Source organism: Cygnus olor, chromosome 2 (genome assembly GCF_009769625.2).
Source record: "Cygnus olor isolate bCygOlo1 chromosome 2, bCygOlo1.pri.v2, whole genome shotgun sequence".
Classification (NCBI taxonomy): Eukaryota; Metazoa; Chordata; class Aves; order Anseriformes; family Anatidae; genus Cygnus; species Cygnus olor.
In genome coordinates, this window is record NC_049170.1 from 62386952 (window position 1) to 62410308 (window position 23357).

The following is a 23357-nucleotide window of genomic DNA, read 5'->3' on the forward strand; positions in this document are numbered from 1 at the left end:
ATGTACCCTAAGACCTAACTCACGATGAACCAATGAAAAAGTTTTCACCAGTTCTTTATGATTATTGCCTCCGTTATTTGCACTTCCTCCCCCTTCACAGAGAAAATTTGTTCAGACAAAAGTAAATTACATTAGAGGATCAGTATCTGATTTAGATGAATTTCTTCTTTTCTATCATCTATATGAGCTGTGAACTCAGTGTCACTTTATTTAGATGACTGGGAGATGAAGCTTGCATTTTAATGAACTTCACTGTGGAAGACTCAATTCACAGAATACAAAGTTTACATAGGAAAAAGAAAAGTTCTAAAATGTTATTCTAATTCTTTTCAAACACAGATGGAGAAATTCTCCAGAGAAAAATCCCAGTTTTGAATCTGCATTGCAGACCTCTACTACATACTGACATCAGAGAGAGTTCCATGCAGCAGATGTGTGCAGACTACGCGACAAAAATCTGCAATGCAGATAACCGATCTGCAATGCAGATTAGACACTAGGATTTTACTCAGGGCGATAACTCACCTTCACCCTTCCCACTATGGAATCACAGAAAGGCTGAGGCTAGAGGTCATCTAGTCCAACCCCCCTCACTCAAAGCAGGGCCTACTACAGAGGGTTACCCAGAGCCGCCTCTAGTCATGTTTTGAATACCTCCAATGATGGAGACTCCACAACCTCTCTGGACAACCTGTACCAATGTTCATTGTGTATACACCCTTCAGAGTGTATATATATAAGCTTTTTATTCTGTTTAAATTGTGTTTTCTTGTATTTCATTTTTTGCCCTCTGCCCCTTGTCCTGTCATTGGGCACTACTGAGAAGAGGCTGGCTCCCTCTCATGCATTCCCTCCTGTCGGGTATTTGTATTAAAAAGCTTTTCCCAAGCCTTCTCTTTTCCAGGATGGTCATTCCAGCGCTCCTAGCATCCCTTTATACATCAGATACTCCAGTCTTTTAATCATCTTCTTGGTTCTTTCCTGGACTCATTGCGCTACGTCCATGTCTCTCTTGCAGTGGGGTGTCTCGATCTGGATACAGCACTCCAGTACTGAAAAGAGGGGATGCATGACCTGCAGGTAGTGTTCTTCCTACTGCAGCCCAGGAGGCTGGTGGCCTTCCTTGCTGCAATAACACATGGCTGGCTCATGGTCTAACTTGGCATCCACCAGGACAGCAAGATTCTTTTCAGCAAAGGTTCTTCCCAGCCAGGTGGCCCCCCGCATGTACTGGTGCATGGGGATGTTCCTCCACAAGTGCAGGACTTGGCACTTCACTTCACTGAACTGCATGAAGTTCTTATCAGCCCAATTCTCCAGCCTGTTGACGTCCCTCTAGATGGCAGCACACCCATCTGATCTACCAAACACTCCCCCAAGGTTTCTTTTCATTTGTGAACTTGCTGAAGATACACTGTGCCCCATCATCTCGGTCATAGATGTTAAAGAGCATAAATCATAGTGGTGTAAGCCATAACACAGCCATGCTGGAAAAATGATCTTCATAAAATACAGTGAATCAATTTGTAGTATCATAAACTTTTCATTAATTATTGTACAACTGTTTTAAAAAAGACTGAAATATGGAACAATAAATCTGAGGTTAACCTCAAGTCAGAAAAAAGAATGAGTTTATAGAAGAATAACATGGCTGGCAGTACAAAACTAAGGATTCTGGATTCTGTTGATACCAGGGAGTAATTTTTGTAAAAAATAAGAGCAGTTTTGCTAGTACAAGAGCCGATATGTCAGAATAACATAATTATTGAGACTATATAATGAATTTCAAGGAAAAACATGCTAAGTACAATTTGTTTCTGAGAATCAATACAATGGAGAAATTACTAAACCTCAAGCAACATGCTAAAAACCTACATTTCAGGTCATTCCCTGCCAAAACCTTCCTACTCACAAAATGTTTTGGCTACATTACAGTCAAATAGCAGCAGAGCAAACATATAAATCATTAAAAGGTGTAGCAATTTCAAGTCTGTAAGCTTCACAGAGTTTTTGTGAAAGCCAATGAACGTTCCTTAGTCAGGAAATTTGCTGCCTCTAGCCCATGCCACTCTAATTAACATTATTTGATAGCACTGCTAATGATTAAGCAAAAACACTCTGCCAAGTTCATCAGATTTATAACATTAATGAAAAACTATGCAAATTTCAGTTTATGAGTATAGTTTTGAAATATAAAACCACATACTCAGCTGCAGTAAATCAGTAGACGTCCACTGAAGTCAATTGAGTTTTATGCCAATTTACACTAAATTTGGCTCACTGTATTTACACTTCTACACTTTTTTTTTTTTATACTCAAGTACTGCTGATATAGCGGGTAATTATATTATGAGCAACTTTAAAAGAATTCAGGAAGTGAAGAAGCCCTCCAAAGGAGGTACAGTGCCAGAAGAAGAATCCAATTTTCTCAACATCACATCTTCAGGATGGATATTACTTTATTATGAATATAATAGTGTTCAGAATTAGGGCAGACTTAATTAAAACTGCTACAAGAACCTAGTAGGATAACAAACCATCTCAATTCAGGACAAAATACTATTTGTGACGATTATATGACAAAATCAATCTTGAGGTGCAAAGTACTGGGAATAGAAATGTTATCTCAATCGTGGAAGCTGCAACTGCAAATGCTCTAACTGATCTAAATGATGCTTGCATGCACCATTTAGAAAGAAGGAAAATAAACTTCTGATAGTTTTCCTTTTTCCAGTGAATGCTCTTCAGTAGCTGTTACTTAAACCACTTCGTGGTCTGGTCTTTTTCAGCTGAGATGAGAGAAAATTTGCTCCGACAAGGAGCCGTAGTAAACTAAGTGCTCACATAAAAGAAGATGCATGTACAACAGAAGGAATCTCAGGGCACAAATGGGTACCCAAAGCCCATTTTCTCAGGTCAATTTCCACATCAGAAATGAAGGCCTTTTGACCAAAAGAACATAGAAAAAAAGATTCTATCACAGCAAGATCAGCATTGATATCACAAATTTAGAATATAGACCTGGTTTCAAGACAACTCCAGTCAATTTGTAAAGTTTAGATCAATTTATAAAGTTCAGACGGAAACCAAGTAACACATGATACTTTTAGTAGTCTTGCCATGAACACTTCTGTAGCTTCAGATCCAAAAATTATTGGAACTAAAAATAAATGTCCCAATCTTCAAATTACAGACACCATGGCTCTGACATCAGCAAGTGCTGAGTACTCAGATGGATAGTGCGATAAATTCCAAATGAGACCTTTCTATTACATAAAGTAGTTTCTAGAAATTGCCAGCAGGCAGCTTAACATGCAAATACCACATAAAGAACAGCCATTAGAAAGTGATGTGGGTAAGGAATGTTGACAGTTTGCAGCAGCTTCACTTACCTAGATGTTGCTAATATGTCTGCAAAATCACTGGCAGGCCGGGTTGTGAATTTGTGGCAAAATAATTTTGGGCAAAATATGGCAGTTACCAAAAATAATTTTGCATGGGGCAATAACTGACAGGATAAAACCTTCATAAGAAATCACTGAATCAAATAGTGAGAAACAGAGTAGGGGGTGATAACAGGTCACTCCAAGAAACAAGAGCAACCCCTAGTCTGGCATTAATAGCATTCCTCCGGAGGGATGACACCCGCAACAGGTATGGGTATTTCCAGTATTTCCCAGATAAACGTTTAGCATAGATTCTTTCTCGGGTTTCATCAAAGAAGTCTGAAACTTGTATTTCAATAGATAAATTGCTAGTATTTTCCCTATACAGGATATAGTTCTCTCTCCAGATCTGATCGTCATACTCAATTAACTGGAGCTAAAGTATCCCTTTTTTCTCCTTCAATGCTCTTCACATTAAGAAGAAATGCCTTCAAAGCTTTTCACATTAAGAAGAAATGCAGGACATTAGTAGAGATTAAGCTTTTATCCAATAGCTTTAAGATTATTCTGGGCAATTTCATAATTGCTGTTGTTATTCACTTCAAACTATTCCTGAATTTTTACTTACAGGTTTTGTGGTCTCAAAACAAAGCCAAATCTGTCCCTTATTCGATTGAATACGGAGGGTGTTTCACCACCTCCTTTAGGAAAACATCACAGTATAACATACCACTCAACTTCATTGCTGTCAGCCAGGCATTTAAAAGCAGGGGAAACCATACAGGAATTTCCTTTAAATGTCTTTTTATGTTTCTGTTTACGCATATTATAGAACTTAAGATAACGCTTCAGCAAATGATTAGTCAAAGACTTATCTCTGCTCATCACACTCTGACTGTCAAGAGTAAGAAAGCCTCTATCCCATTTTCTCATTGGGAATGAGATATATACTGTGAAAGTCTTAATTTAATAACATGATGAGCAACTTGTGGCCCACAGGACGTGTACAGACTACCAGAACAGTAAATCTTTCCCAGAGCCCATGCCCCCTCCTTCCAAGTGCCCTTCAAGTACAGACCACAGGCTGGAAGAATAGGCCAGATAGGCACCAGCCCCTTTTCCAGTGCTATTTTTCCTGAAACCCAGCTCTCCTTCATTAAGTGACAGAGTCCATTAGATTCAGTTCGCATCTGGAAACCCCAGACCTCTGCACATGCACAGAAAGACTGTGCTGGGTGTAACCCCAGAGCAGGAGAGAGAGGGTCATGGTACATAGATCACTTCATCTTCTAGAGTAAGATATGGACTTTCATGAAATAGGTAGGAACTAAGCATCACTGAGATGCCTACCATTCTGTTAAATGCAGGTGAATTTGATCAATAGCTTAAGAAGTAGTTAATGGGAAAGCTAACTGAAGGTCATACAGCATTTTCCTTAGGAAAAGTATTTCCAGTTTTCCTTAAGAAAGCAAGCTAAAAGTATTGTCAATGGGAATTGTAAGGCCTCCCAGCCTGGTATTAGCATGTAAAGGCTATTAATCTCTTATGGTAGAGATAACTAAATTGTGTATTATTAAGTACTTCCTTAGCAGGATAAAGACAGTCCTTATGTTTTCCTATATACAACTTCCTGCCTGCATATAGCTTATTCTGTAAACCTGCAAGGAATACAGGTCTGGCAAGTCTAGAAAGCCAAGCAATTAATTTTATTTCTGTCCACACATGGACCTTGGAACAGCCTTATGTCACACAGATGTTTGAGACTCCAGTTGTACAGCTTGGATTTAACCTGCCTGCCCTCTGTACATGGTGGAGGCTACCATAGTCCTTACCAAGAACTAGGGATGACCTGTAAGTTTACAGAGCTCTAACTGGAAGCCCAATGCAGCTGCAAAACAAATGCTCAGAGTTTATTATAATACAAGACTCAGGTGATGCATGGTAAGTAGATATGTGGTCAAGTAGATATGCTAAGCCAGTCCTCCAAGTAGGACTTCTTTACTACCAGGACCTTGTTCATCCAAAGAACTGCAGCTCAAAGTTCTGTTCCCATTTTGGAAGTGGGTTTTTTCCCTACCTTTAGATCCTACAGCTGTGTTCGGACACCTACAGTGCATCTGAGTTTCTCAACTTGGGCCTTTTGATGTACCTGATATTTACAGGGACAGAATAGCTAGGCTTTGCTTATCATCAATAATACATCTGTCCTATGAAGAACAAGACAACTGTGATGTCAAAAAAAAAAAAAAGAGGTCCATTTCTCTTTCAACTGCCTGAAAAAATACCTTCCTCATGGACCCATGTGAATATATGTGAAGGGAGAGAGAATGCAGCCTTTGAACAGTAACTGGTATAAATCTTTCTCCTCTGATCATTCCCCCTCTGACTCATAAATCTCAATCTACCAAGAAATGAATGCATAGCTCTCTCAAGGCCTAACACACACCTAGAAAGAAGGCACAATTAAAAGAAGAGAGAAGAGATGAATGGTGTGGGAGCCGTTTCCTTAATGAACAGAGCACTTTTCACTTCCTATTCATCCTAATGAGTATCAATAAATAACAGGAATAAGCAAGAGATTTGAATAGAACACAGATGAATTTAAATTTAATGCAAGTAAAATGCTTTGTAATAAGTCCGGATTGAAAAAAATGTTGAGAAGGGTGGTTTTCAGAGATACTGCTTACGTTTTAATGTTTAGCAAGACCTGGACATGCTGTAGGTGGGTAAAAAAACAGTGAGAGTGTTTTTCGTGTTTCCAGCCTTGCACAGTATTTTTTTTTTTTAATCAAGTTAGGGCAAGTGAGTCTTCTCTCTCCTTTTTGTGTTTTAAAAACTAAAAAATATAAATACAAGAATAAAATCTAATTTAAAAAAGCAGACAGTAAAGAAATACTGAGATCCAGACATGTATCTGTGGGACAGAAGGAAGAACTTTATTCTACATCTGTGGTCATGGTCATGAGCTCTCCTACACAACATTCCCTCCCTCTCTGATTTTCAGGCCCCACATACAGCTTAGATAGCTGCAGACAAGCTTTGGTGCCACCCAGAGAGTCAAAACATGGCCAATGGAGGAGCCCCCAACAAGTCCCTTTCCACCACATGACTGCAGGTGAGTTCTTGCTATGGCTCAGACAAGGTAGAGGGGAAGGAAGGCTCCTACCCCTATTCCCACTCATGCCACCTTGACCCCAGGGATTGAGCCTTGTGGTGCTGGGACTGAAATTTTCACCTTTGGAGCACAGCAGTAGCACCTCTATCCTGTGGACCAACTAGCCAGTAGCTGATGGGAGCAAGAGTTAACATTACCCACAAATGAAGCAAAAGTGCAAGAAGATTAGCTGCCAATCTGATTTAAGATTCTCAAGTCAGAACAGAAGCAGATAAGGAAAGCAAAGCAAACTGTCCTTGGAAAGATTAAGAAAAAGTTTGTATCTGATGTAGAAAACACAGCTACCAAGGTAGGCAAGGTACCAAGTCAAACTGAAAGCAGCAAATACTTTGAAAGGTGATAGAAATGAAGAACCCATGCAAGCACTGGGCTCAAAAGTACTCTCATCTTGAAGGAACTGAATCTTCCGCTCTGGTTCCCAGGACATATGGCCTATCAAATGGTGAGACCTTTGTAATAGAAAATATATATCACCTCCTAGTTCATTTTATCTACATAGGTATTCAGTGAGGCTTGTCTGATGTAGGGTGGATGGGTTTAGCCTCACATCCCAATTTATCACTCTGGAAAACACTCCCGCCCAGAGTCCCCACCAGCTGGATAAGGCTGCAGTTACAGAACAATGTTAGCTGTCACAAAGATGCCGGACCAGGATGGTAGGCTGCACTGAACCTTTTGTCTTAGAAGAGCATCTCCAGTTCTTCCCTTCCAGTTCTTCTTCCCAGTTCATTCCCATCACCCCCTACTGCAGGAACTCTCCTGCCATGAGATCCAGTGTGGCTCTTACGTTGCCACTGCTCCATAAGCACCATCACAGTCATGCCCCAGTGCAGTGTTCCTGATCTTCAGACTCAAAATAATGCTGTCCCTCCTGTACACCAAAACCAAATGAACTAAGAAAAATCATGACAACTTGGGCCCATCAAATTTTCAGCCTGGAGTAGCACTCCCTTGGTGACTTGGTTCAATCCAGGTAGCAGCCTGGGGACAAACGCAGCAGTTTCTATTATATCCTCAATATAAAAACACTTCCATAAACTTGTAGGTTGTATTTGGAGAACAGCACCCAGACTTGTCTCGTTTCTCTGTTCCCCATGGTAGGTGCTGACCCAGCATTACCAAAGCACTTGCTTGGGGGATGCTGCCAGGAAGCAGGGCACAGAAGCTAGATCAGGCTGTAAAGTTACTACATGGTCTCTTCTAGGGTTCATTAATTAACCAACATTAATTCTACCAATACCAACCTCAACACTGGTCATTGCTGGGACCTAGCAGATCAAGAAGCAGACCTAGGAGAGAGTTTCTGAGTCACAAGCTCCAGCATCAGTAATCACTGGCAATCTCCAGGCAACATTCAGATCCCAGCAGCCTTGACAAAGGCACAGGTCCACCATCTAATATTCCTGGTCATCAATCCACAGCCAATGATTTTACATATATAGATGCTGATACATGCACAGCTATTTAAAAAGAAAATGTTCACAGTTTCTGTAATTGTGAAGTATGAGCCAAGCTAATCATTTCTACATGTAATTGTTCGCCTTTTTTTTTTTTTTTTTTTTTTTAAGTCTCAGAAGGGGATAATCCTACATTCTCCATGTTTCCACCATATTTTAATTAGCATCTCTTCTGTCTTTATTAGAGGAAAAGAGTAAATACCAGTAAGAATGGATTTTAGAATCCATAATTTAAGCACTGCAGTAGTATAACTTGAAAAGGCACAAAATTACTTATGACTAGTTGCTCAACACAATATTGCAAACAAGGTACTGCAAACTCTTGCAATTCTCTCTTTAGAGAGGCCCTTAATCTTGTTTAGACTAATCTCTTGAGTTTGTTCTTGGTATCTTCAGAAAGGAGGCATTAAAAAAACGTAGAAGAAACAAGACTATCAGAACAGTTTTTAATTAAGGAGAGATCACGCACTATACTGATTTGGGGTGTAGAGAAAGGGTTGGTTTGTTTTTGTTGTTGTTTGTTTTGCTTTATATCATAAAGATGGTTTACTACTGCAGGAAAAGTAGGACTAGAAAGATTGAACTAATCACATTTCTCCTTTTATGTTTAAATGCATTTCAATCTCATATCTGGATGTTGAACAAAATCAAATATAAATCTCCTAATTTTCCAACCTACAGAACAATAACTACTGCACAGTAGAAAACAAGATCTAATACCAGGGGTGGCAACTGGGATTTCATAATGCTTACATGTATTCACATAAAAAGAGATGCAATCACAAGGAAGTGTGACTCATTTGACACTGGAGAGACATTTTCTTTTTAACTATGCATGAAAGGGATAGTACTGCCATATACTGCTCTAACAGCAGTGAATCAGAAGTAGTGAGAGAGTTGCTGAATTTTATGGTTTCTAGCAGTTACATTAGAAAACAAGGTCTGGTCTTTCCTGCCACGAATTCAGTTCGTACGAACACAACATTGCCCTCCATTGACCCCAAGATTCAACCACTAGATTAGTAATTAAGACACACTGGACTTGAAAACTTGTGAAGCACATTTCATTCCCTAAAATGCAATGGGTTATCTAGGTCTTCCACCTGTGTCTAGAAAACAAGAAATAAGGGAAGCCTGTAACTGGCAGACAATCACTGGCACCCACGTGCACCGATTACACTCTGCCAAAGATGTACTTGAAGATCATTACCCACAGAAACCCCCGATGAATCAAGTATGTAATTCATCATGCAAAAAAATGCTACTGCTTCCTAAGCCCCAGTTTACACCATAGTATCAACAAGATCCCAAACTGAATAAAAACACAGAAGTATTTTTATTTTCTTGTGCCTTCACACAGTAACTGCAGAGTACCCTTATCTTCAGCTCCTGTGCATTGCTTAGACGGACAGGGCTACTTTTATTTGTAAAGCTAGACAGTTTTCTTCATAACAACCATTTGTTTGGATTTCCTTCTATAAAAGTCTAAACAATGCCACATTGTACAGTAATTTTTATACAGATGAAATGCAAAGGTTCTCTAATGTTTCTAAAGCCATTTACACCACATTAGCAAAACTATTTGGCTAAATTACATTTTCCAATTCATCAGTCCTTATTATGCTATTTACGAGCTCACTTCTTCCAAGAGTCACCCCTACACAGATAATCAAATCATACCATTTGAAATGCTGTGACATTATTTTGTCATATAAAATGGTTGGAATTATCTTGATGACGGCAACATAAGGATTGCTGCTGCCCAGAATTTGTTGTGAGAAATGAAAGCTAAAAAGAGCACTTGAAATAGATTTCAAATACCAGAATCAAAAAGTGTTTAAAAATCATTAAATATCACAGGTCATTATAAAAGGAGGATCCAGGTTCTGGAACATTTGTCCTGAATCATTTCAATAGAAATATTAAGGAACTATAATTGGCTATAAGATTACAGGATTTATATAAGCTGACATAAATTGACTTGATGGTATTTTTTTTTCTTTTTTAACATAAAACACTATAAACAAGATATCAAACTACTACCTAATATAATAACTTAATAAATAAGTACCTTCAAAATAACGTTTATATGAAGTCTGAAATAAGTTTGACAGACTGAGGTATAAGAAAAATACTTCAGCACAGAAAAATTTATCCAAAGCAAAAATCACTTTTTGCTTTCACACATGTCGATTATAAAAGAAAACCAGAGCATAGGATTTTCCTTCAACATCAAAAAAAGCTCCAAAAGCAGTTGGAAAAATCAAAATCTGCCACAAACTTTTTTCTGGGCACACCAATTTTCATGTTTTCGGCAAAGATCCACCACATGCACACAGCTTCTCCATTTTACCTTATTTTGTGAAAATTATTTTCAGAAAACATGTCAAGAAACATCTGACAACTATACATCCACATGATTAAATGAGAAGAAAACCCAGCAATTGATATATCTCATACTTGACAACAGCAGCAATTGCTTGCTTGCAAGCCCCTGCCCAGCATCCTTCTCCTGGACAAAATAAATTAATGCTAGACAGTTCTCAAGACATTACATCAACAGAGAAAGGTTTAACACTCCCTTGCATCAGTAAAGTACATCATCTGACCTAAAGTGCAAGCTTTCATCACTAAAGCACTTTCAAATGAAACAATATCAATCTTCAAAGACATTTCCATATAATGAGCTGCCTTTGTTGACCATTTTCAGTAGTTACAGTATTTGTATCTTTCTTTTCCATAATACTTTAAGACGGCTGAGAAAAAAGAAGTGTCCAGTCAGTATTATTTATGGACCTCTTTTTTCACTCCTGTTCCATACAAAGCTACGCAGCATTGCAGAATCTTTCAGTATTGATTTCTCCCACCAAATTCACACTATAGACAGTCTTAAAAATATCCTCTCAAGCATAAACAAAGTAAACTCATATCACCAGACCTGAAAGATGTTTTCACCAATGCTTCAGGACTGTCCACTGGTGGTAGCTCATCTGCTAAGATTTCCTCAGGAGGTCTCGGGTCACTGATGATGGTGGGCTTTGGTCTTTCCTTGAGGTTGCCAGTCAGCCCACCAATAATGGTGTTCCACAAGCAGTTTTGTGATTTAGACCCTGCAGAAACAGAGTGAGAAGGAAAATGAACTCATAGACCAGTAATTCAGCAGTCTAGAAAACAAAGATATCTTTCTCTGCTACCTTTCTGCCTTTGCATCATCAGATTTTGGGATTATGCCTGAAAACCTGAAATAAAGCTCGAAGTGGAAATAAGCACTAACATTTGGTCATTTTAAAATCCAAGACTGTAATGCCTCTGCACTGGTTTTGGCTGGAATAGAGTCAGTTTTCTTCATAGCAGCCCACATGGCACTATGTTTTGGATTTGTGACCAAAACAGCATTGATAACACAGACGTCTTAGTTGTTGCTGAGCTGTACTTAGAGGGCATCAAGGTCTTTTATGCTTCCTCACACTGCTCCACCAGTAAGTGGGCTGAGGGTGCACAAGAAGCTGGGAAGGGTCACAACCATGAGATCTGACCCAGACTGACCAAAGGGATATTCCATATCACACGATGTCCTGTTCAGCAATAAAAGATGAGGGGAAGGAAGAGGAAAGGACGGACATTTGGAGGTGCAGCGTTTGTCTTCCCAAGTAACTGTTACACATGACAAAGCCCTCCTTTCCTGGAAATAGCTAAACACCTGACTTGCCCATGAAAAGTAGTGAGTGAATTCCATATTTTGCTTTGCTGGTGTGTGCAGCTTTTGCTTTACCTATTAAACTCTATCTCAACCCACAAGCTTTCTCACTTCTATCCCTCCAATACTCTCCCCCATCCCACTGGCAGGGAGTGAGCTGTGTGAGGCTTTGCTGCCTACCAGAGTCAAGACATAACAGCTGCCCATAACGAGATCTGGTTGCAGACCAAGAAGCTTTCATTTGTCAACAAAAAGCTTCCTCTTCACATTATATTTGAATTATAGCTTAGCATGTATTGTCATGGCAGTATTTTAAATGAAAGAACCAAAAAAAAAGTACCAAATCAATTCAAAATTAACTGTTGACTTTCACTGACTCAAGTTAATGATGGTTAAATTACAGATTAAAGATATCACTGAAGGACTAGTACTAGAAAACATAATTCCTTTCTGTTGAAACTTCAGCTTTTTTCAATAGACATTCAAATGCCAAAATATTGCTATGGATGTTCTTTTTTACATTTATTTAGAAGTGTCACCAGGTGCCTTGTGCTTGTCATTCACAAAACCCATTCTTGTCTAGAAATGTAGTTCCACTGACAAAGTACAATTAGCACCCCTCAGTCAGATCTCTCTTCCCTGCCTTTCAAGAAGGGTATACATGACTTATATTTCATAAAATTTAAAAAAGCGTATTTCATATTTCCAAAAGGCTTCTGAATAAGCTAGGCACTTCTGAAAACCCTTGTGATATTCCCATACAGACCACCTGTATCATAGTTTAACTTTAAAGCAAAGTTAGCAGCTTCCAAGAGCAGCTAAGTACGGAAATCCTGATTTCAGTTAAGAGACTTCCCAAAACAGAAGTGCCATGAGCATTGAGCTTACTGGATTCCAAAGTAATAAGAAGTACCAGCTCTTCTGGTAGTCCTTCTCTGCGGACATTTTATTACTACGCAAAACAAACAAACAAAATATTCTGACAAATAGAATATTTCTAAAGTCAGCAACTGACTTCAATAGAAGACTGTACAGATAACACTTTGAAATATTTTCCTGGCACTCATGCAATTGTCCAGCAGAGACAATTAAGCAGCAAATAATGGATGTAAAATACATGGATTAAGGCTAACTGTTGTTTGACACACATAGTACATGAGAGGAAACTGAAAAGCAGAGTTGTTATCCCATGTCTCTTGAGATTATATTACAAGAAAATACTGTTAGAAGTAGCAATATCTGCTGCAACAAATAGGTAGTGGCAGGCTTGGTTTGCTAGTTGTCTTACATGTCTTGTTTTCACACAGCCTAAATAGTGCACACAGAAGAAAAGCAAGAATTCTTGTTTATCTCCTCCAACCCAAAATAATTTTCAGAATATTTCCTAGCTACTCAGGAAAACTTCATATCCGTGTGCTTCTTTGCTCTTAATTGTCAGCAGCTATTCATATGCAAGGACCATATTTACCAAGATTTACAAGTAACCTTGATGTTCTGTGCTGAGTTGTGTCTAACAACAGCTAGAAAAATTAATACTCACACCAGGTAGTCCAAAGCCAAGTAATTTATATGCAACAGCTGCAGAATTAAATGCAACATCAGTACATCTATATCATTCAAGCATTTATGTTATGCTACTGTTTCCGTACTTAGAGCGCCACCCAAATTTCCCCACGTTTCTTAGTTTTATTTGAATATTTAAGCATTTGTGTACCTATTTCATAAGTAGAAATATAAAGGATTCAGGAGTTTTAAATTATTTGACTGACCATACAGGCCGTCTGTGACATAGCCAAATATAGTGCAACTCCCTATAATATGTTGAGAGGACCATTTCTTTTGCAAAAGTATGGCACACATGGGCACTCTTGGAAACAGATTTTTAAGGCTCTGTTAAGCTAAGGTCAACAAAGACAAACAAGTTGTCATCCAGCCATAAATGCTGCACACCAAGACAAAAAACTCAGGACATCAACACTTGCTGAAAAAAACTGTTGCATACTATTAAAAACATATCTTGTGGAAAAGAGGCTCTCAAGCCACATTTATAACTTTGAGGTTTTTTCCTGCAATAACTCGAAAGATTCTGCCAAGCTTCCCCAACCTGAACCTTCTCTTTATTTTCACAGCTATACCGTTTCTTTTATTCCACAAGCACTCCAGCTTGTCAATTGCAGAACTCCATGGATCTAGAAAAAAGAGATATTCATCTCTTCCTGCACTTACTAGATACAAGTAGCTCAAGGCACACGCTACCACTGAAAACCAACAGTGACAGGTTAGCAAACTGCCATTGAAAGCCATACAGTCAAATAATTTTTTTTTTGCTTTGCTTTAAATAACATCAGTGTAAGAAAAACAAGTACTTGTTGCAGTATACGTTGTTTTTCTCTACACTGTCTGTACATAGACCCACAGCCCTTGTTCCTCCAGTGTGGATATTCATTCACATAGTTTTTCACTATAATAAGATCCAGACTGTAGACCTAGCTATACACTTAGCTCTCCTGAAGATCACCATCAGCCAACATGAATTAACTAACCTCATTAGAGCACTGAAATGCAACGTCCACCCATCCTAACCAGCATTCACAGCCTGCCTACAGTTCGCTCAGATGAAGTACATTCAAGCGAATGAGTGTTTTGCTTAACAGGCCTGCTAGACCATACATCAGCCAGAAGCCTTCAGCTGCCTGAAGTGCTGAAAGCCTGATGGACTTAAATCCCCACAGCTGCAACTATTCAAATACTGATGACACAATAGGACTTGTAGCAAGACAATACAGTGAGATACCCACTATGTAGTAAGTGCTTAAACTCAAAGTCTGCTGAATGAGCTGGAACTGGACATTTAAGAGAACAGGAGATTGGCTAGCTCTAGCATTGGAATGAGTAACACTTAACAACTCAATTTTAACTTTAAATCATTGTGGTAAGTGTAAAAATTTGCAAAAATACTTCTCCTTCATTTTATTATACCCTGTCAAAGATAATTAGAGTTGAGCTAGAGGCAAAAGCAAAATAGATTGAAGTGCTATAATCTAAAATGCAGAATTCTGCTTAAACTGTATGGTAAACTTGACACAGTAAGTATTCAAATACTTTCATATACTCTGAAAATATTGTTACACTACAAGTCTTCCTACATGGATACCACACAGCCAGCATTCCTACTGTCCTGCTCAACAGCAGCAACCTTTTTTTTTTTGTTTCCTCCCAATGTAAACTGGAAACAACCACATACACCAGAGAGCTGTGGGAAACAGTCACAGTGGACACAGATCATCTGAATTTCCGTAGGATATCTGTCATTAGAGAGGTAGATAAAGGAAATAAGATCAGCCTAACTGCAATCCCACTGAAATCTGAGTTTTAGCATTGACCACAAATGGGCAGCTGCTACAGAGCAACGCTGTCCTGTTCTCTGCTGTGAGGGTGAAGTTAGTAATTGCCTTTAAACTAATCATTCAAGTGGAAAGGTCAGTCCTAGAAAACACCCAGTCTCTGTTTTGTGAACCAGATGACAAGGATAATAGTAATCCTCTATCACTTCAGTTATTGCTTGACACCTTGTCCTCAAATACTACCAATTTTTCTGCGATTCATCAGCCAGAATGTTTTTGAATGTTTGGTCCGCACTTCACTGACTGTTTGATGAAAACATGGTATGGCAGAGTAGATTATAGTGCTCGCAGCATAGATTTTGGGATTTCCCATTTAATTCAGCACATGCCTAAGATATTTCCTTCCTTTTCATAACAGTTCACATTCTACTTTTCCTTGCCATTTCCACAGAGTTATACCTTATCCTATTCATGACCACAGTCACCATTAATTGTACCTTATGATAAACTAGTTAGAATCATAGAATTATTTAGGTTGGAAAAGACATCTAAGATCATCTAGTTCAACATTTAATCATCTAGTCCAACCTTTAATTATATCATTATATCCTCAGTTTAATTGTACCATTATATCCTTTAGTTGTATCATTATATTCTCAACCTGACTCCCAAATCACTAAATTAAAATCCTAATAGTGAGGGTCTGTTTAACACTTTGAATTATCCCTCTCCATCCCTATACCAGGTCTCTGCTGCTACCTCCTTACGCAGTTTTTAATCTAAGTATTCACCTCTGCACTGTATTTCTATAACTGCCAGGCAGCCTGGGGCCTTGATCTCACCTCCTCACTTAATCCCATGCAGCACCAGGTAATACAATGAGGCCTTACAAGGGGGTTTCCTCTGCCTTCATTCATCTGACAGCATCCACCAGTCAGTTCTCTTCCATGTAATGCAAGTCACCAGTACCTCTGCAAATAAGGCCTGGGTACCTGGTTGAGAGCTAAGATTAAAGCAGGAACACAAACTGGTTGTTCCTGCATCTCAGACCTACACCCTGTACACAATTATGAAAAATCGCATTCTTATGAATGCCAAAATCTGAACTAGAATGCAAGCTGAGTTCGAAATATGGCATTATGTTTGACCTAGTCAGTCAATACTGCAGCATGAAGTCCTCGTAACTCAAATATCTAGGAATAAATGGTATTTGGCCTGAATCTGCCAAGCCTAAAGCTAGCATTTAGGAACCATAATGGACAAAAAGAGTGAAAAAGAACTTGAAAACATCGACATTTACATTGTTCTCCTTTGTGATGCGCATTTTCAGCATTCAACCAGCCAGTAGTGATTGACAGAGCCCCTTTTTAAGCTTTGCAGTCTACAACATGAAGGAAAGTAAACCCCAAGTCAGGCATAAGGAATGCTAGTATAATTTTCTTAGTCCTGTTCAATCTGTTCCATCACCCTGTAAATCACTGCGTGTGACAGATTTTATAGCCACAGCAGTTCCTTCTGTGGCCTTTGCTCTCCCTGCCTATATGCTGGGAGCGCCATCATGTGACTGTGCCAAATAATGCACGGTAGATGTAAATCGATGTTTTGGCCTGTACCACACACGCAAATGATGATGGCAAATGCCCCCTTTTAATAATGAGAAGAGGATTTTTCCCTGCTAAGTGATCACAAAGCATTATGAAACTGTTACGAACAGGATTTCCAATCTTCCTCTTCAATCCTATATGTTTTGTTACGTTTGTTTTTAATGGTCCATATGGTCAAATTAACACTCACCTGGTGTTAGGTTACCAGATGCATCCCTTTGTTTTGTTCAAATCTGGGACACTCATTTCAAACCCCAAGCCATATCTTTAGCTCCCAACCCTGCCATGGGATGCAAACAGCGATGAAGTATTATGGTTTGAACACATTTCCAGTATGCTATTTCGAAGGCTTAACCCAAGTCTTTGTAGCCCCTGTGGTCAACTTCAGCTGCCTTTGTGACATGTTTTTATAACCTTTTATGCTTGAAACAGCTATATAGCCACAAAGCCTTCCACTCTTTTAAATTTGCATCAACATTGTTTAGAAAGACTGGATTTCTATAAGAGATGTTTCTATACTATAGCTCTTCAGTTTAGTATTTTAAATGAACCGTAACAATAGGGTAGCCATAATATGAGATTAAAATACTTACTGAATGTATTTATTTCTACCATACATAGACTATTTACCCAGTTAAAATAAAAAAGGCTACTTACGGGCAAATCGTGAAAGTGGTCGTGCATTTTTGTCACCCGTCTCATTTGCAACTGAAAGGAGAAAATATGGAGAAATAAAAAGCATTACATTTAAAAGTTGCATTGTCTAAGACTGATAATAATACAAATTTTCGTGCATATAAAGGAGAGACAACTGTTTGCAGTAACAACAGTTGGATATATATGCATAAGCATCCACACACAGTTGCTTTTTTTTTTTTTTATGCCACCAAATATGTTTCTTTGCATGTTTATATGTCTGTCCAGTTCAGTTCTGCTTTTGGAGTCAGCATGACACGCTATAGGTACCTGCAGACATTGTCTTGTCCCACGTTATAACTGAATCACAACTTCCTAACATTTAAACGCTACCTATTAACAGTCCATAGCAATATATAACCACAGTCATCCTTATAAATTCTATTTCATATCATACTTTTTCCCCCGAGTCCTAAACAAAATGTCATTTTACCCATTTACTTTATGGAGTACAGTAAGAAAAAAGATTTTTCTGCCTACATAAGGAAATACAATAGCCCAGAGGATCATTTAATAGCAAGTTGTTATATGAAATTTAAGGACCTACGCAAAGGAATCCTGTAACATTTGGAACTGCTTATAGATATTACCTAGGATTAAAAACAACCCCATATGAATTCTGCTTTTTTCTGCCTCAGGTTCAGACTGCCATAACTCTCAATATTTATGTGACCCAGCCAATATACAGTTAGTCAAGTGCATAGAAGATATTTTGGGATTCTCACAACACTAAACTATGGGGGAAAAAAAAAAAAAAAAAAGAGGTAAGTTATCAATGAGATAAATTACCGCCCATGACTTATTTTTTAGAGCTAGAATAATCATAAGGAACTCCACTGATGGGTCAAAAGGGAGGAGAACATATTATGACTGTACACATAAACCTTGACAATTCCTTGTTTTCTTTAAAAATTCTATTTTCTAGAGACAAGACCAACCAAGCTAAGAAATCCCACAAAGGGATGCAAAACATGGCCAGAACAGATTCATAAATCCCTAGCAAGATAATGATGTCCTCTAAACAGTAATGGACTTTTCGAAGCCAGAAAAGTCTTTTGAGGAAATTTAATTCTAACAGACCTTAAAGCTGTCAACTTCAGTTTGGTTTTGTTTCAGACATACCTAGTGCCATTCCAGCTTTCACTATTTACAATCCAATCTTTTGCCCATTGGTAATAGTGACTCTAGCACTCATTATTTTAGTGAATAAAGGGAGTCGATAACAAATCAGTGTACCGTTTTGCTCACATTAGCCAGTAGATGGTGCCCTTAAAACGCGCGGCTTTCTAAAGGTGTGGAAAGCCAAGCAAGGGAATTTTTCTGTACCTCTCATTGGCGCAGGATAAGGACTGCAAAAGTCCTTTTGTACCAGCCAGCCAGAGAGATTGGGAAACTCGGATTTTATGGGTGCAGTCACAAATATCTTCTTCCATAGGGACCTCAAAAAGTCTTAAAAGGATCAGAAAAATTATTTTTTAAAAAAAGCACCAACCAGAGACACCTGAGTGACTGCACAGTTCAGCAGGTCCAGAGCACTTTATAATTTCACAGATAAGTTTAGGTCTGCTTGAGGTGATGGCATGATGAAGGAGAGGCAGCAGCATCCTCCATGGGGCAGGAATCCAAAGAGACGAGCCCAGTAAGATGGAGAACTGTGACAATTTTTGTAGGGACAAAATGTTCAGAAAACACTGCTATAGCCAATGTGTAAAGAGCAAGCAGCCAAGATTTGTCTTCAACTCAGTGCTGCCAGCTTGCGCCAGGTGGGCTGGACTAGTCCATTCTGCAGCCTTAGGCACCTCTGCATCACAGCAGAGCCTAGGTAAAATTGTAACATGTATTGATGTTTAAGTTGGGGCATCGGGTGAACCTAGATCAATTAAGTGCCTACTAAGGGCCACACATGTGGCTATTCCCCCCTCTGCTCTCGTAGCAGATGGCAATCCCTGGTCACCAGGGGCTGCAGGTGTACACGGGGTCTCCGCTGTGTGCCACCTACCAGCCAGATGTGGCAACGAGAGTTCCAGAGCACTCCACCCAACGTCTGTGTTTGGGAAGCTCAGCTCACATAGTCCCAGCATCCAACACAACGGGTGTCATTAATTACCTCAGAAATAAACATTTTCCAGTTCCAGACCACATGCTTTTTACTTTCCAAACATCAGATTGTGTAATATACAGAATAACGCCCTTCTGTCTGGTGTACAGTCATCCAGAGCAGAGGTACAGGTAACAGCAAAGCCATGAGCAGGATATAAAAGCACCATGGTTGTTGATCATAAACAACTGGCAAGATTTCTGGAATAAGTGAGCTAATCGCTGCCAGGAATTGTATGGGACCAGTGAGGTGTGCACACAGGTGAGATCTCAGATGTGTTTAAACCTGTAGTCAGAAAGGGAGGGATTCAGAGGCAAGATGTGAGGAACATTTCTGCAAATATTTTGTGTATCTTAGGAACATTTCTGCATATATTTTGTGTATCTTAGATTTTACTTGATGCAGTTTCTGCTATGGAACTTCTGCATATACATCCTACAGTTGTCTTACAGGGTTCTGTGAAGAGGTGAGGAACTTACAGACCTATACACATGACATGTATATGAAGAAAGACTTTCTCCAGGAAAGCTTGAAATCTTTTCCCCTGTTTACTGATATTTATTAATAGCAATAAGCTTTTGGTAGAAAGCAGGTATGAATAAATGAAACCAGAGAAATAAGTTAAGTTTCTGAGAAAGCAAGTCACAAACCACATCAAAGATGATTTCTCGTATTTCCAAGGATTTCCTACACCTGCTGCTGTCTCTTCAGATATGCCTACTCTACAGCCACACCCTACACTTCTGTGTTGAAATCTAGGCCGATTTTCACCTCAGATTAGATATGACTATCAGCACTTCTGATATTTACTTTATCCTTCTAAGTGGATAGGACCTTCTTCAGTTTCCATCCCAACATTTTTTTTTATTTTTTTTTTTTACTAAACATTCAAAGTTATTTTCCATTCTATCGTGGAAGCAAACACAAATCACAGTGACAGGTATAACAACATGTAGATAGCTGGTGAGTAACTTAACAGTCCTTCAGAAAGACAGCTGTGACAGGCAGGAAATATACAACAGGTACCCCATTAGAATGAAACACATGCTGTTCATGGTCACTTGTCCAAGTAGACAACAAAATACCAGGCCTAATCAAATTTATTCAATTTCAAATGTGTTATATCATATTATAACTGCCTGAAAATCTCAAGAATATTGCCTTGTGATTATAAAAATATTTTCATAGGTATGATCAGTTCTTCGATTAATGTGGATCACTCATATGTGAATTCACCATATGCCAACTTAGAGTCTCAGGCAGTCTTCATTTTTTAATGTTTGCCCTGTTAAAACTATTTCCTACAGCTTGCCACTTTTTTCTACAGCGGGTATCGATTTCACCAGTACACCCCCTCAGCCAATTTAGCTTTCAAGGATCCTTTGTCAAATTTCTAGTACAATGCAAAGAAAAATATACCACTTCATAGTATTGACTCATTAAGTCTGACAGACTTAGACAATAGAGCATCACCTATATTTTACAATTCAACAAGTGAGAGGTTGAAGAAAATATGGCATTTTTACCCAACAGTAAACACATCCCATTCAAGATGACTTTATTTATTTATTGTAAATCAACCAAAGGTCAGATGAGTTTAACTATATATTTCATGCTGCCGGTAAATTTGTCAAAGTGTAAGGAAGAGGAAACATACATTAGATAAAGTGAAAACAGATACGCAGATAAATTTGCTTTGAACACACCGTCTGAATAAACTCTTCCCTGGGACTTTTTTAAAAGTTCTCCTCCAATGGTACATGTTTTGTATAGCATTGCTAAAAAAAAATAAAAAAAAAAAAAAAAAAAAAAAAAAAACTTCTGAATTGCCCTAACATACTTACATATCCACTCATACTTATATATCCTCTCTCGATAATCGTTTCCTTTAAAACTCAGGAGAATAAAAGTACTACATCTGTGGAGATAACTGCGTCAATTTTTCACAGACAAATCAAAGTAAGGTCATCTCTGGGAAGTCCAGGGGGTTTTGCTCTAAAAGACTGTAATGCTCTTACATGTTTGATAAACTTATCAAGTTCTATCTTAAAACAGCTTGGTTTTTTATGATTACGTATCTTTGCCAGAAACTGATTGCAGTGTGGGTTATGACCTACCATTTAATTTCCAGCATAAACTTACTCACAGTCAATTTATATCAATTTGTTCTTGCACGAGCAATCTCTTTAAGCTGAAGTACTTCTGTTTTTTTTTTCTGGTGCTTAATCCTCCTCTGACTTTTGCACTGAAAGCCTGGATTTCCCCCTTTCATCATCATTTAGTGGACTAAAAACACCATTATCTTTTAGTTCTGTCTTCCTACAGAACAGGTATTGTCATATCTCCTCCCCCTCTTTACTAGACCTCTTCAGTGTCAATTCATTTTCCCATTTTCTTGAATATTTGTTTATGGTACCATATTCTTTCCTAGCCACACAATAGCTGTGCTGTAACACCCACCCGCCCCATCAAATTAACAGACTCTCCAGCCATAGCAAAGTTCTTGTTATTAAGTCCTCATCAGCATGATCTTTCATTCCGCACTACTAAATTCCATCCCTTGCTGTTAGCCCAGGACATCATCTGAGTTGTACTGTTAGAAATTCAGATCCTCCTCTGTACTAGCAATGCTTTGTGTCACCAGCCGCAATATTCGTCACTTTCTTTTCTGTGTGTCAGTCATTAACAAAATTTTTCAACAAGATCAATCCCACACACAGAGATCAGAAGCACAATACCACCAAAGGACGGCTTTTCTGGTGGCTTTCTTACCCATTTAGAAGTTAAGGTTCCTCATAAGAAATCCCATCTTGACAGGATTTAGAGTCTGATAAAGAGATGAGAAAAGACACTGACCATGCAAGTAATAAGACATTCAGTGGCAGGATAGAAAATTCTGCTTCTGAGAGTTTTTAATCAAGCACTGTATAAACTCCAAATGTATCAACCACAGAACCAGTGCTCACATTACTGAGACAGAGATTACTTAGGCCCCTCCAGAGTTAGTCACCCAGAGAGTTTTCTGGATAATAGTGTTGAATCCCACACAGGAAACACCACTAACTTAATATGGTTTGAATTGCTCATGCTGTGGGCATCAATAACACAGGCAGTATAAACATATACTATAAAACACAAAGTCACAAAAGTTATAAAAACATGCAGCATCACTTTCATGATCAGAAACCTTAGAGGACAACTCTGGACTAAAGACTCAAACCAGTCACTACAATTCAGTCATAGATCAACTGTGTTAGTTGCAAAAGGAACAACACAAGTCTCAGATTTAATCTGAAGATCATGAAACATTCTAAATAAAAGCTGTGTTTCCAAATACTTCTGGAAGGCAGGAACCTGAAATCTTGACTTATAAGTAATAACCAAGAGGCATACTCTACCCAGTATTGCCCAAAATAACTTCTAATGGATTTTTTTGCTGCTGTTTGCCTGGCAACTACACTGTACACCAAACATTGTCATCCTTCATTAACTGGGAGAGGAGCACCACACACAGCTGATGATTCATTCTCCTTATGAAAGGATCTTACACTGCACTTGTGTTGGGAAAGCTGCTTCTGGAGTGGAAAGCACTTTTTTCCTGCAGGGAACTGAAGACAGTTGCTGCCTCTCTTTGAAGGGACTCTCACTACAGGCACAGATTTCAGAGCTTCTGCATGTTATTGACAGCCGCAGAAATGTTTTCAAAAAGGGCAAGGTGTACACAGAGGAGTTGTAACAGAGAACTTGGTGCAAAATATCTGTGTGAAAAGAAGCAAAACTGAACAATACTCTGAGCATCAGCCAAATTTTATTTAGAGACAGAGAAACAAACATTGAACTTGCAAAATATGACCCTACTAGCACTTAAGGACTAGAGGGACACTGATGCTGGGCTTTGGA

General features: G+C 38.7%; 1 protein-coding gene across 11 annotated transcripts in view; it reads right to left on the reverse strand.

Annotated features, from left to right (window-relative positions):
- PDE1C (phosphodiesterase 1C) overlaps positions 1 to 23357 on the reverse strand; it is a 318847-nt gene that overhangs the window by 267220 nt on the left and 28270 nt on the right. For all 11 annotated transcript variants that reach the window (XM_040546315.1, XM_040546314.1, XM_040546316.1 and 8 more), the window contains exons 2-3: positions 17321 to 17371; positions 10957 to 11128 (exon numbers count right to left, since the gene is read on the reverse strand). In XM_040546315.1, the coding sequence (XP_040402249.1) occupies positions 10957 to 11128; positions 17321 to 17371 (223 nt within the window). The remainder of the gene's footprint in view (positions 1 to 10956; positions 11129 to 17320; positions 17372 to 23357) is intronic.